The sequence below is a fragment of the Rhinolophus hipposideros genome (genome assembly GCF_964194185.1).
Source record: "Rhinolophus hipposideros genome assembly, chromosome: 1".
Taxonomy (NCBI): domain Eukaryota; kingdom Metazoa; phylum Chordata; class Mammalia; order Chiroptera; family Rhinolophidae; genus Rhinolophus; species Rhinolophus hipposideros.
The window spans coordinates 39,438,943-39,452,512 of record NC_138047.1 but is presented as its reverse complement, the minus strand read 5'-3'; the positions used below and the strand labels follow the sequence as shown (position 1 = coordinate 39,452,512).

The following is a 13,570-nucleotide window of genomic DNA, read 5'->3' as shown; positions in this document are numbered from 1 at the left end:
GTGTCACATAAAAATGCTTACCTCTATCAAAGCATTTGGAGATCAAGAAATCCCATGTGTTAGGTGAGTGAAATAAATGCCTGTAGTCAGTTTAGTGTTTGTAACAAATTGACATCAATAAAAAGACTTCCTGAAGAGCTTAATCTTAAAAGGGCAGAGACTACACTACCCTCATCTGTTCGCCCAGTGGCACGAATCAGGAGCTCAGTAAATGCTGGGTGCATGTCTGCGACCCAGGCTCCAGAATATAGAGAAGGCTCCAGGATTAACACAAAATCTAGAAAGGATCATTTGGGAAAGATAATGCTATTTCCTACCTAGTTTCAAACAGGCATGAGTTCACCAGCAGAGGTACTTAATACTGATCTTGTCAGATTGGCAAATTGACTTTGTAAGTAAAATGGTAGCAATTTTGTCACCCAGATAAAAGTAAGGGTGATTTCAGAGATGTCTTTCTAAGGTCAGTGACTCATCACTAACTAGCACACCACACATTAGCAAATGGAAGCATGAAAAATGGAAAAAGGCAAATCTTAATGCCTACTTGGCCTTGAAGCCAGAGAAAGATATATAAAAGGTGCTAATTATATAAAATTCCCGACTACTGAGCTTCTCAAAGTTAGGTCTGTGGTGTAGGTCACTTCCGTGATCTGCTGTCACTAGGAGGTTAAGTCCAGAAACTGAGAATAAGCATTTAGATGGAACAATCTGTTAGTAACTTTTATATCTGTTGAGTCTAAAAAATAAAAAAATAAAAAAATACCATCTTATAGTTTGTGTGTCTTTGTTCTTTTTCACTTCACTTTCTAGTATGTATAATATGCTTGCAAGGATGTTGATTTACCTGCAACTGTCTCTTAAGTTACTTGAGTATTAAAATTTTTCAGAAGCGGGTAATTGTGCTCATGTGCAATACACTAAGCTCCTCTGATTAACACCTGAATTAATCTAGAGATACCTGAATTGCAGGCTAATGAAATACAGTATAATCAAAACTGTCTCAAGGAACTAAGATATTAATTAATGTGATTCCTTGGAAAAAGAAGAGTTTTGTGGTCAAACAAGTTTGGGATATACCCTCCATCCCACAGCCCCCTCCTGGGAAGGCACAACACACATCAGCATACTAAGGATCCTGAGAAGGCCTGTAGTTAAGGAAAGTGTTTAACTGCACAGACGTGACCCTCTTTTATCTAAATACTGATCTTGTTCAAGAAACACAATTTTGAAAACACTGGTATAGTCAAAAGGCTCCAGATCAGCAATCAAAAATATGCCAAGTATCACTTAGTAGCTGGGTTTTGTCTTCATTTGTACATGGATCAATGGTACCCATCCCTCATATCATTGTGCAGCAGCACCAGTGAGATAGTAATACAAAATCACTTCATACAGCAAGTTAACCTCCTTGTGAGCAAAGAGTTGGCTCCCATCTTACCACCCGACACACACCCAGTGCTCAGCAGTTACTAAGTTGTTCTCTAGGAACTATTCCAGGTGGTCTCCTCATCACCCCACAAACCCAGAATGGCTCATTCTGATGGCCACTTTGTGGGCCACGGCCTTGGAATTCTGTCTTTGGAAGCCTCTCATCCTTGGGTCCTGGGGCCGATGTGGTGTGGCAGGCACCTGCCACCCTTCCTGGGAAATGCAGATAAGGCCCAGAGCAGAGCCAGGAGGAAGCCCTGCACTTGGCAAAAGCCCCAGCTGGTAAGCATCATAACAAAGAAATCATGTCAGGGCTTGATAGAATCTCTTTCCCACCTAATACCACAATCCAGTGCGTCTGCAACCTCTGGCTCCCCATTTTGACAATCAATAATAATGCATTTTCCCTCAAAGAGCTATATTATTTTTAACTTCAAAGGCAGCACACAGAATTTGAGGAACATCTACAAGGTCCCGTGGTCAGTGAAATGTAGGACAAGGAATTGGTTTTTGTACACATTGTTCCAACCGCCAAACCACGGGATCTTGTAGGTCAAAATTATCATGAAATATTATTTACATAGTACACAATGAGCTCAGGTCTGCAGCTGTTACAAACATAAACCAAAACTTAAAATAATAAAAAAATTAAAAGATAAGGAGTCATTTATTTTACTCACTGTTCACGTAAACATTAAATGTCACGGAAGAATTGACATCAGAATTGGACACTAGAAATGTGTAAATGCCTCCTTCAGTCCCTTTTAATCTGGTTAGATGAAGTTCAGTTACATATCTACAAAGAAATGACAATAAATCAATCACCTGTGGATGGCCTACCTCTAGCTCATGTCTTTTTCAGTTTCTATCTGGAAATATATGCCTATTTAGGGAAAACACAGCTCACTTAACTCAGTATGAACAAGATCCACCTTAACAAACGCAAACGTACACATACATATTTAATTTGGGACACGTGCCTGTCATGTGAGAATACAGAGTGGGAAAAGTCTTTCTTCGTACAAAGGCCACCTCACGGAGACTACAGCCTCTCCTTCCTCTTGTGCTGTCCTCAGAGCCACCTTCTCACCAGTGCCGTGAACTCGCTTGCCCTGCTTTGCTTTAACAACACTGGCCTGGAAAAACCCCAGACTGGCAGACTGTCCCCAGGCAGACACCACAGGGCTCTCACAGCAAGGTCAATATGGTTGCCCTCACCTTCCTTCTTCTTGCAACACCACAATCTCCTGGTTTTCCTCTTAACCCCTCTACTTCTTGAGTGTTCTTTGCAGTATTTGCTAATCGAGCTTCTGTTTCACTGCAGGGCCGCCAGATATGTCTATGCAGACTAAGTACATGTTACTAACCTGGCCTCCGGTGTGGCCAGCGTGCCCTCGACCCACAGGAGGTACACAGCCAACTAGATGTACGCAGTGGGGTGTTCAGGCCCCTGTCACAGGCTCTGCACAGGCTCTCCACTCTTGCACTGAACTACCTGCTATTTGTTTACACGTTCACGTTTTTACCTCTAGTCCACACTTCTCTGGCCATGCCTCCTCTTCTGAGCTATTTTCATGCCGCCATTCCCCCTGCAGTGGATGCAGCTAATAATGGCTCCCACCTTGCGTACTTAGACCCACTTGGAAGCTGTCTGCCAGGTTTACAGCGAATGAGTGACTGAGCATGGGGAGGGACAAAAGCTCAGCTCCAGAGCACCCTTGGGATCAGACTGTACCTCAGCTTCCCCTCACCCACATCCTTTCTTTCCTCATTTCTCCTCCCCACCTGGGTCCTCCTCCACTCCCTGGCAGGTCTCTTTCTCCCTTAATGAACCCCTTGCCAGAGAGCCTCTGCCCCAAGCTCTGCTTCTAGGGAACCTGACCTAGGATACCTCCTACCTGAATGTCTCTCAAGATGCCATGGTCAACCGCAAATTCAACAAACCTCAAATTCAACAAACCCCAAGTCCACTCCTCTCCTCAAATGGTATCACCTCTCACCTCTCACCGTGACTGAAAGATCCAAACTCCTAAAGGGCATCTTCAGCTCTTCCCTCTCTCTACTACCCCCTTAATCACAAAGTCTTGTTAAGGGGGTAGTCTGGACACCTCCCAAATCCGTCCTCTTCCCTCCAACCCTTAGACCTTGGCCCAGGACGGCATCGGCTCTCACCCACATTCTCACAATAGCCAAAAGCTCCTGGCTGTAAAAATAGAAATTCTATCTAGGCACTTACCTCTTATTGGCCATTTGATTTGGGTCAAATTATTGAACTCTTCTACAGAAATGAGGGAAATAAGAGTGCCTACTCATAGAGTTTGTGAGGACTAAAATTGAATTAATACACAAAGGGTACTTAAGAACAGCACAAGGCAGGAAAAAAATGCACACAGCTTATACATAGTATTATTATTGCTACTATTTTTTGTTGTAAATGTTTTGAAGATCAAATGAGAGGTCTAATGTAAAAGAGCTCAGGTTCACTGTCTGGCCCAAAGCTACTTAATGATTCTCAGTTTTCTTACAATTAAAAAAAAATGATTCAGTACACTACCTTTCCTCTTTCTCTGAAGAGAATTATTTAATGTGTCTCTAGTATATGCCAGTGATTGCTTTTGAAGCACCCTCAGAACTCTGGAAAGAACTATCCTCCATCTTACAAATGAGAAAACTGAGGCACTGACTTTTTTGGGGTGCCTGAAACACACAGCAAAAGGAAATATTGAGAAGAAGACTCAGGAAGCGACCCCAAACTTCCTTCTATGCCAGGTATCCTCTCAGACATTTATAGGTCACAGAAATAGGACCTGGTAAGCCAGGTGTAAGATGAGGAAAAGGTGTAATCCTTAGAGCAAGACTTGTCTCTTACCTGATATTACTTTCATTCTCAGACTTGGGATAATTTTCCCATTTATCAGTGAAGGTTTTGTTCATATATATCCACTGTTGGTGATCAGGTTTCGGATATGCCTCGTATTCAACGATCAACTCTACATTTTCTCCATCATTTACAAATATTGTAGTATTCGCCATAGGGAAGATATTAATGAATCCTTTATCTAATCACAACAGAATTAAACAGAAAGAAACTATTGTCCACAGCTACCCAGCAAAAAACACAACTTCATCTTTGGATTACAAAGGTGATTGATTGATTTCCAGTATGACTTGGCAATAACAAGAGAATTTAAACTCGCCATTTGACATTTTATTTTTCTCTTCTAGAATCACTGTCATAATATGAGAAAGGACACACACATGAAATGTTTATTCTCCCATCTCTGTTTCTTAAAAAAGTCTCTTAAAGATCTATCACCATCTTGTAAGACTTCTATAAGTACTAGTCTTGATGTTTATTAGGTTAAAAACTATTTGGACTAATTAGTTAGCACATACCCAGACTCAACATAAGTGTATATGTGATAAGAAGGTGTCATAAATCACAAAGGGAAAGAAAGCCTTTGACGTTCAATAAAAATGTTGAATGTTTTTTAGTATTTTAAGTAAATTTGGGTCTTCTCATATTATATTAATATATCAGAGGTAAATGAAGGACAGTATTTTAACAATCAAACAATATCTTTAACTAAACAAGGAACCAACTCCTATAAACCTTCTATAAAGGGGGCAGAGTTTTAGTCTTTTTTAGAAGCAACAGAAGAAAATAAATCATAAAATACAAATCTGAATGCATAAACATTTTAAAATGACTGTATAGTAAAATTAATTAAGGTAACAGGAAAAGAGGACATAAAAATATAGAAGGAAAGTATTTAAACTAGTAATTAAAATAAGGGAACACTTTTCACTATTTAAAAATATAAATACTTCAATAAAGCTGTTTCAAAAATAAAGTATACTATCCTTTGGAAAAATAGCAAAACTAATTTGAAATAAATCCAATAATTTTGCAAGTGTAGCAAAGTGTCACACTGAATGACACATTGTAAATTGGCACAACTCTTAGAAAGCATCTAATAATGTAGATTTTTAAAAATTGTTCTTCAATTTAAATCCTGTAATTTCCATTTGAGTGAGGTGGAGAGCTACATACGAAAGTGCTATTTACACTAGTTATAATATTTAAAAAATGAGAAACTGGTTAAATAAAGAAGCCCTTAGAAATGATTATATAATAATAATAATATTAAAATATCTTGAAAAAGAACATAAGTGCCAACATTATTTTTAGAGCCACCATTTATGGAATACTTACTAAGTGGCAAGAAGTGCCCTAAGTACTTTAGCATACATTTTATTTAATAATTATGACAAATATTTAATCTTATAACAATTCTGAAATAGAAAGCTTATAACTCCAAATTTATAAATGAAAAAAGAAAAGTCCTAGAAAGCCATACACATGGCTACCCCATGGCAGAGCCTAGATTTTAATACAGGTGTATGAGAAGCCAAGGCTGACCTGTTCTTACTATAGTATACCCTAGAGTCTCTACATACTTTCAGAGAGAGAGACAGAGAGAGAAGGAAATTGTATGTATAATTAAAACCCTGTTGCATTCAAAACTATAAATAATATACAAAATCTTTAAAATGGTTATGTCATGTTAGTGGGATTATGAAAGAGTTTTAATTTTATTTTTCTAGTTTTTCAAATAAAAAAAAATTTTTGAAATTTAAAATTATTATTTCTAGTGCTATTTGGTTAAATATACTGAAGTCCCACATGATGTTGTCATGACAGTATTTACTGCCCTTTAAGTTTCCTATAGATTCAGAACAAAAAATGGAGTCCAACTCCCTTTGTACCAATTGAAAAAGGATTTTTCAAATGAGACTGGAAAACCACGCAAATGAAAATTAGAAAAACCACCACCTTATTCTAATACCTGAATCATAAATGATAACCCCTGCCATTATTTAAGCTAATTTAGGTTAATTTTGAGGAAATAAATGTTTCACCTGAATGCTACATTAAATTTTCAGGTTTTCAAGGTTATAAATTCAAACCACACAATCGAAAATATTGCATGGAATTACTTCTCTCACAATCACTATTATATAAAATATTTGTCTTAAGTTCCCTCTGAGTTTGCTATAGTCCAGTTTGCTCAATATAGTTTTATGTCCTATAGTGGAATGGAGCTTCAAATTCATGAAGTATAAAAACTACCAGAATCAAAGAACTCCATCTGGGTTGTTATAATATAAAGTATGATTTTTTTTCAAGTACTTCTGCATTAAGAAATTGGTTATGCACTAATATTTAATCAAGTACAAACACTATGCCAGGCACTTATATAAAATTTACTGCCTTTTCTCCTTCCCACAGCCTTGGGAGTTATAGACTGTGTTGCTCAGAAGAGAAAATGCAGGCAGAGTTAAAGCAGGGTACATTAGAAAGCCAGGTGGCACAGCCCCAACTCAAAACCAGGTCGGGCCATCCTAAAGCCTTGTTCTCTCTATTACTCCACACTTTATCCAGATCTTACTCCCAGCCCCTAGAGAAAACCTTTCTCTTTGTCCCTTCCTGTTGTTGTCCCATCACAACACACTCTCAAAACAATCCAAAACCAGATTCAGGTTTCTTGGCCACAAGTCTTTCCAGTTATACTGTTATATTCTTGGAAATAGATGAGTGGATTTTTAAAATCTGATTACATACAACAATATGCTCAAAACATCCTTACTAATTGATTTCCGGAGCTGAAGCTGATATATCAACATGCTCCCTAATCAACTTAGCAAATTAGCACTTATGGAGTTTAATATTTTAAAAGCATAGCCATCTATTCAAATTAATAAACGGTTCACAATCACGTTTAGGGACAGAGTTGTACTCTTTCTCTGTGTTGACTCTATAATTGCAAATAAGGTGTCTTTTTCATGTTCAGTCTGGTGAGATACTTTCCATTACAACATGGGCAGAAATACCAAAATTATATGAAATTATTGTGGGATAAATCAGACCTCTAACATTGCTACAAAAATTACTGAAGAGATATGGGGGAAAAGAGAGCAATGAAAACAAATATGGCATTTTATTACTGCTCATGATGAAGAATTTCTCCACCCTACATGTACTTAATCAAAGTCAAACATTAAGAATATGGTTGCTTTAAAAAGACAAGAAAACAGATTAAATTCACACAATACTCAAAAGACAAAAAAAGAAAATGTATAAATGAAGTAATTTAAAATTATTGTTTTCTGTAAGTCAACAACATCAGGTACTTCACAACACTTTTCTCTTTAAGTAGATGCTTGGAAAATAAATATTTAGGGAAATTTCTAGAGTAGGGAAGAAAAGGCTAAACCCATGTATTGTGTATACTACATATGATGGGGTTAAGGGCACAAGGACCATGTTCCAGTTTATGCTCTGTAGAACCAGTGACCCAGTCCCTGTAGACCCCCTTCCTGAAGGTTCCTGCTATAGCCAGTAAGGATGGACGATAAGGTGCAATGGGGTGGGGAGGAGAAGCCCAATTCATCCCTTCCTGCTACACAGCAAGAACCATGAGAGCTACAACAACACATCAAAAGACTGAGGAGCCCCACCTAAAGATTCAGAGAATTACTTTAAGCTCTAAGCATTTGCGCTCCTCAATAGAGAAATTCTACATCCATTTTCAAACTCACGTCACTTAGTCAGAACTAGAATTTTTTAAAAAGCTCAACTTACATCTTATTTGTTTGGTGGGGAGGGGAGGGTGAGTAGCACAGAGAACGAAAGGTTTGAACAACTTCAATTACAGCTTTCCACTTCCCTCTATTAAATTGGTAGAATTTGCTTTTGTGCTATAACTGGAAAAGGCTACAATGATAATTTTCATTCATTCATTCAGTGATAATAAAAATTTCTAAAATTCTGTTCAACATTCCATTTACATAAAAAGGAAACTATCTAGTAATTTCTTCTTTCACTACTGCCAGTAATTTACACATTCCCATAGAGAGATTTACCTACTACTTCCAAGGTTGTTGTGACATTTGCTGATCCAAAAGTATTATTGGCATAACACGTGAACACTCCAGAATCATTAACTCTTGCTGAGCTGATAGTCAACCTTTCCTGACGTACAAAACTGAAGTCACCTTGATGCCGGCTATTACTCATTACCTGTGCGTTAGTCGGCTGGTTTCAGGAAGGAGAGAAAAAAACCAAAGATTACCATAAAATTTATATTCAGGATCTTTCCTGGATAAATTAAAAATAGCAGCAATTAACTTCTCCATATTAGCATTCATTATACACTACTTAAGAATAATAAAGCATCATGACAAGTCTGTCATTGGAACACTTCATAGTATTACAGGATTATATTGAAAGATAGTCATTATTAATGATTAGAAAAAACATGAAAATTCATTTCTTAATAACTACAGCATACATAATTCCAAATTCTCTGCAGTGCTAATATTTTTAAGTACCAAATTTTAAAAGTCACTATATAAGAAATATTACAGAATACTGATATTTTATAATGAGTCAGCATACTTATGTCATATCTTATTTTGTTATATATTTTTTCTATTCTATATCCCAGTGATTGAAAGAAACACATTGCTAATAATAATGTTCTATTTTATTAACATGTATATTATTTTATGAATAAAAAGAGAATCACAAGTTATTCTAAAACTAACTTGGAAATTCATCCTAAAGTTTTTATCCAGCAGAAGTTTGGCAACTATTAAAGGGAGTTCCAAGATATATAATACATATAAAAACAAGCCCAAATTATTTAAGCAGGAGCTAAAGAGAAAAGATTGTGAATCTACTCTTGTGATATCACCATCTCACTTATTTGTCTGCAGAAAGACATGGAGAGGTTTCTTGTATGGAAAATGTCATGGGAAAAAAAAACACATAATATAAACTATAGCCACTCTCTGAAAAAATTAAAAGGAGTAGCATATAGGTTTCTACATCTTCCAAATCTTCTGAAATGTGACAAATTTATATTACAATGAAGGGCAAAGTAACTTAAAAAGGAAAGTAAACAGGATCTTATGTTGACATGGGCCAAGATCAAGGATGATTCGTCGGCCAGGCCACGGTGCACTTATTAGCGTGAGACCATTCTGACAGTTTCGTAAATCACAACAACCCTTCTGGAAAGCAACTTGGCAGTATGTTCATACCCCTGATCAACTCCAGCAAATTTACATCAAGGAAATAACTCAACAAAAAACAAAAGCTCTAGGATGTTTACTGCAGTGAAAGCTTGGAGATGACTGAAATGTATATCAGGTATCAAAATAAGAAATATGTGAAAACAGAAAATGTTCAAACTATTTAAAAAGGATAAATTGCGTATAACTTAAAACTGCAGCATGGGGACAAAGGATAAAATATATGAAAAAAAATGCAGGCAATATAGCATTTATAAGGACTAAGCCACATATGACTACTGAGCACTTGAAATGCAATACTCCCAATTGAATTGTGTCAAAAATATAAAATACGTCCCAAATTTTAAGACTTAATATGAAAAAAAATAATGTAAAATATCCCATTAATAATTTTATGCCAGCTACATGATAAAATAATATTTTTGATATATTGGGTCAACTAAAATATACTATTAAAATAAATTTTCCTTTTTTTACTCTTTGTCATGTGCCTCTTAGAAAATTTAAAATTAAAACAGGAGGCTCGTATTTTATTTCCATTGCACAGTACTGCTATATACAATGGTGGGATTATATCTATTTCTTTTTTCTCATGTTGTTATATTTTTGGAAAATTTTTACATTAAAAATAAAAGCTAACTGCCAAAGTTAAACGTTTCAAAATAAAAAGAAGAGAAACCTGCTCTCTGTTAACTGTGAGATCTTGGGCAAGTCAAGAGTACCCCTAATCTTTTGCTTCTAAAAGGCAATGAGAGAACAAAGACCTTCAAAGGCCTCTCCAGTTTGGAGCACTATGTAGATTTAAAGATACCCTTCTAAAAGATTCTTCTAATAATTGATAGACATCTGCTATTTCACTGCCTAAGATCAATTGTTAAGAAAATGCAATAGCGAGGTGAAATGACAGTTTCTATAGCTTTTCCCAGGCCATCATGGCACAGACTTTTCCTCTGCAAAGGCAGGCTGACAGTGGACAGATAACATACCATAGTCTATATCTAAGGTATCTCTCTTCTAGTTCTTGCAAAAGCCCAAGAGTCTACAATAGGGAGCTAAACAGGCACACTGAAATGTCAGTGGAAGGAATAGCTTGGTCATTAATGATGCAATATCAACACCTAAACCCAAAGACAATAATTTAGAATAGTGTCAAAGGTCATAATCAAAAGCAAGTAAAATGTGAAGGTTTAAAAGCATTAGAAACACTAACCAAGATTCACAAGTATTGAATAAACTCCAAGACTCCCTTATGTTTTAAAACTAGCAATTGCAAACTCTAAAACAGTCAGTTTATCCTAAATTTCATTGTGAGTTAAACTTATTCTAAATGGTCAGAATCAACTATGGATTTTTAAGATAATTTGATAATGGAATAGTGCTAAGTATTCCAAATTAAGCCAAAGGATAGCAATAAAAGATTCATGGATGAACCTTGGCACAGAGCCATAAGCCCCATCTGGAAGTCACACATTACATATTGTTTGCACGTGATTTGGTTTTCCTTAACCCTTGGAGGTGCACATGGGGATTTCCCCAAAGAGCTCCCCACACTGAAGGCTTATCTACCAGTGCCAGTGGATTAATTGGGAATGGCATGCAGGGCCTCCTGGGGGAAATGGTTCAGAACAAAACTGCCTGGGGCAATTTAATTTCTCATCTCAAAAAGGCTAATTTTCAAGTTATATAGAGGCTCAAATACACAAACCGTCTAAACTGTTCTCTCATCTGAAATTAAGGATTACAGAAAGTCAGTTAGTATGGGATTGTGTCCTGTAAGGTTAGTCAAAAATCCATATATAAGCTTTTGTTTACTATTAAATTATATGATATGGAAACTAAAACTTATTTCTCTGAGCCATTGGTTTGCAAAAACAAGTCTACAGGACAATCCATTCTCCCAACCAAAGGCAGGCTTCATTTAGCAAGGTATCATCCATCACAGGATTATATGAATACCATCATAATGCTTTGCATTATGCTAATCACCATGGTTACTTGTTTAGCAAAGAATTCTTTAAACAAGCATGAAGTTGCCATTGTTGAATATAGGGCATGAGGAGGAAAAAGAGGAGAGAAAAATATAGCATTTCTTTGTTCCAATGTAATGCACACATGTGTACTGAAGAAAAATCACCATTTGATAGCTTATTAACTAGATGGCCTAGATTATTCATACAAAAATTATTGAAAATTCAGTCAATGGAAATTTTAAAGCAACATATTAGGGAAATTGGACATTTTAAAGACCTTGGCTATTATTAAGAGTAAAGAGAAAAAAACCCTTCAACTATAACTGGCTAAAAATTTATTTTTTAAGATACGCCTAACATAGTAATCTGACGTATAGTAGACATTCAATATGCCTTTGTTAAACGAATGAGAACCTAAACGTGTCCAAATGTTTTGGATTAAAGATAACCATTTTATTAACGGCCACTAAAACAAATAGAAAACCATTAGCAACTTGATCTCAGGTAACCAGTCTCCAAGGAGGAAATCAGATCCATACAAAAAGAAAACCCCTTTTCAAATGGAAAGGCCACTTTGTGGGGGAGGGAAGAAATTGCTGGTTAATATCTAAGACCATTTATTCTTTTTAAATATGGAAGGAAAAAATTGGCAACTCTTCCCAACTCTTCCCAACTCTTAACCTGGCCTGAAGAGTACTGATAATAGCTTAAAAAAAAACCAAGATATTTATGAAGTTAACCGTTACTTGTTTTTTGTATGTGTTTTTTTTAATTTTCCTACTAAAGTCATTCAAAACTAACAGCATGAAGTGATGACTTGAGTCCAGAGTTCTCTCTTCGATTTTCTCAAAATAAATTTACAAAATGACATTTGCTTGTTACCAATAGTGAGTGTACCCGTGTACATATGGTGCTATGAAAGGGGAAAATATGCATCTCGACACACTCCCAGACAGTTCCACCTCAGACAGACACACCAGCTGAGCCATCCCCCCAGGACAATTAATAGACTTAAAAAAAAAAAAAAAAAAAAAAAAACCTGCAAATCTCTCACATAGAGAGAACAATACATGGAGAAAAATGAAAGAAACAATTCACTTACCTGGCTGTTTTCCTTTATCCACATTGAGTACACGGAACTAGATACATCTTTTATCAAGCATGTCACTGTAAATTCCTCCCCTTCTCTAAGAAGATAGTTTGCTTTGGACACAGACACAACTGGTACAGCTCTGATGGCTAGAATAAAAAGAAAGGTGGCCCTCAAATAATTTGTTCTATTATAGCACAACATTTTAACTTACCATTTTTTCCTCAAATGTGCACACAGCTTATTTTGTCATCTTTGAAGTAAAATATAAAGTATGACACTAACTGATCTGTATTACATATCTGAAGACATCAGCAATTAAATCATGCATTCTTCAAGTAAATTCATTAATACTGAGTGAAAAACACAGGAATGTCCTCTTTAGATTACAGTGCTCCCAGACAATGCTGCTTCAAAAACAGGCAGAAGCCCTGGCATACGTAGTGAAGTGGCATTAATCTTTACCTCTCATAACCTTGGTTTCATGAGGATGTGATCTACAACTAACTATATTCTTTTTACCAAACAATCATCTTGTCCAGGCGCTGTAAAAATAGTATCTTCCTTGTTTCTCAAAATCCCAGGCCTTCAGTAATCAAATTTTCCTTAATTGCAATGAGCATACTTTTCAAAAGCCTTAATAAAAGCTCTTCACTAGCTGAATGCCAACTGGGATGGAATGAGATGATCTCTGAGCTACAAAATCTACATATCTTCCTGCTACCAAAATAGAATGCCACAATAATAAGGTCCACAGTCAGTTGGTACTTTCCTCCTCAGATTGTGACTAGTTGGAGAATGTGCTAAAATAGCTTGAGGAGAACACCGACTCATAGATCAATAGTACATCAAGAAGTGAATAATCTGTATGCTAATCTTTTCAAACAGTGTAACTACAGCTTCTCAACGGGTTTCTCCTGGAAGGAACACTTAGTGCAATTTTTATGAAACTTCGGGGTGTCCTAGAGTCAGTAGGTTTAAT

The 13,570-nt window shown here is 36.3% G+C and overlaps 1 protein-coding gene across 5 annotated transcripts in view; it reads right to left on the bottom strand.

Moving 5' to 3' along the window:
• Nucleotides 1-13,570, bottom strand: part of KIT (KIT proto-oncogene, receptor tyrosine kinase) — a gene marked incomplete at its 5' end in the record, with an annotated part of 79,810 nt that overhangs the window by 28,545 nt on the left and 37,695 nt on the right. For all 5 annotated transcript variants that reach the window (XM_081060557.1, XM_081060556.1, XM_081060558.1 and 2 more), the window contains 4 exons: nt 2,109-2,224; nt 4,298-4,487; nt 8,356-8,527; nt 12,601-12,737. In XM_081060557.1, coding sequence (XP_080916683.1) covers nt 2,109-2,224; nt 4,298-4,487; nt 8,356-8,527; nt 12,601-12,737 — 615 coding nt within the window. The remainder of the gene's footprint in view (nt 1-2,108; nt 2,225-4,297; nt 4,488-8,355; nt 8,528-12,600; nt 12,738-13,570) is intronic.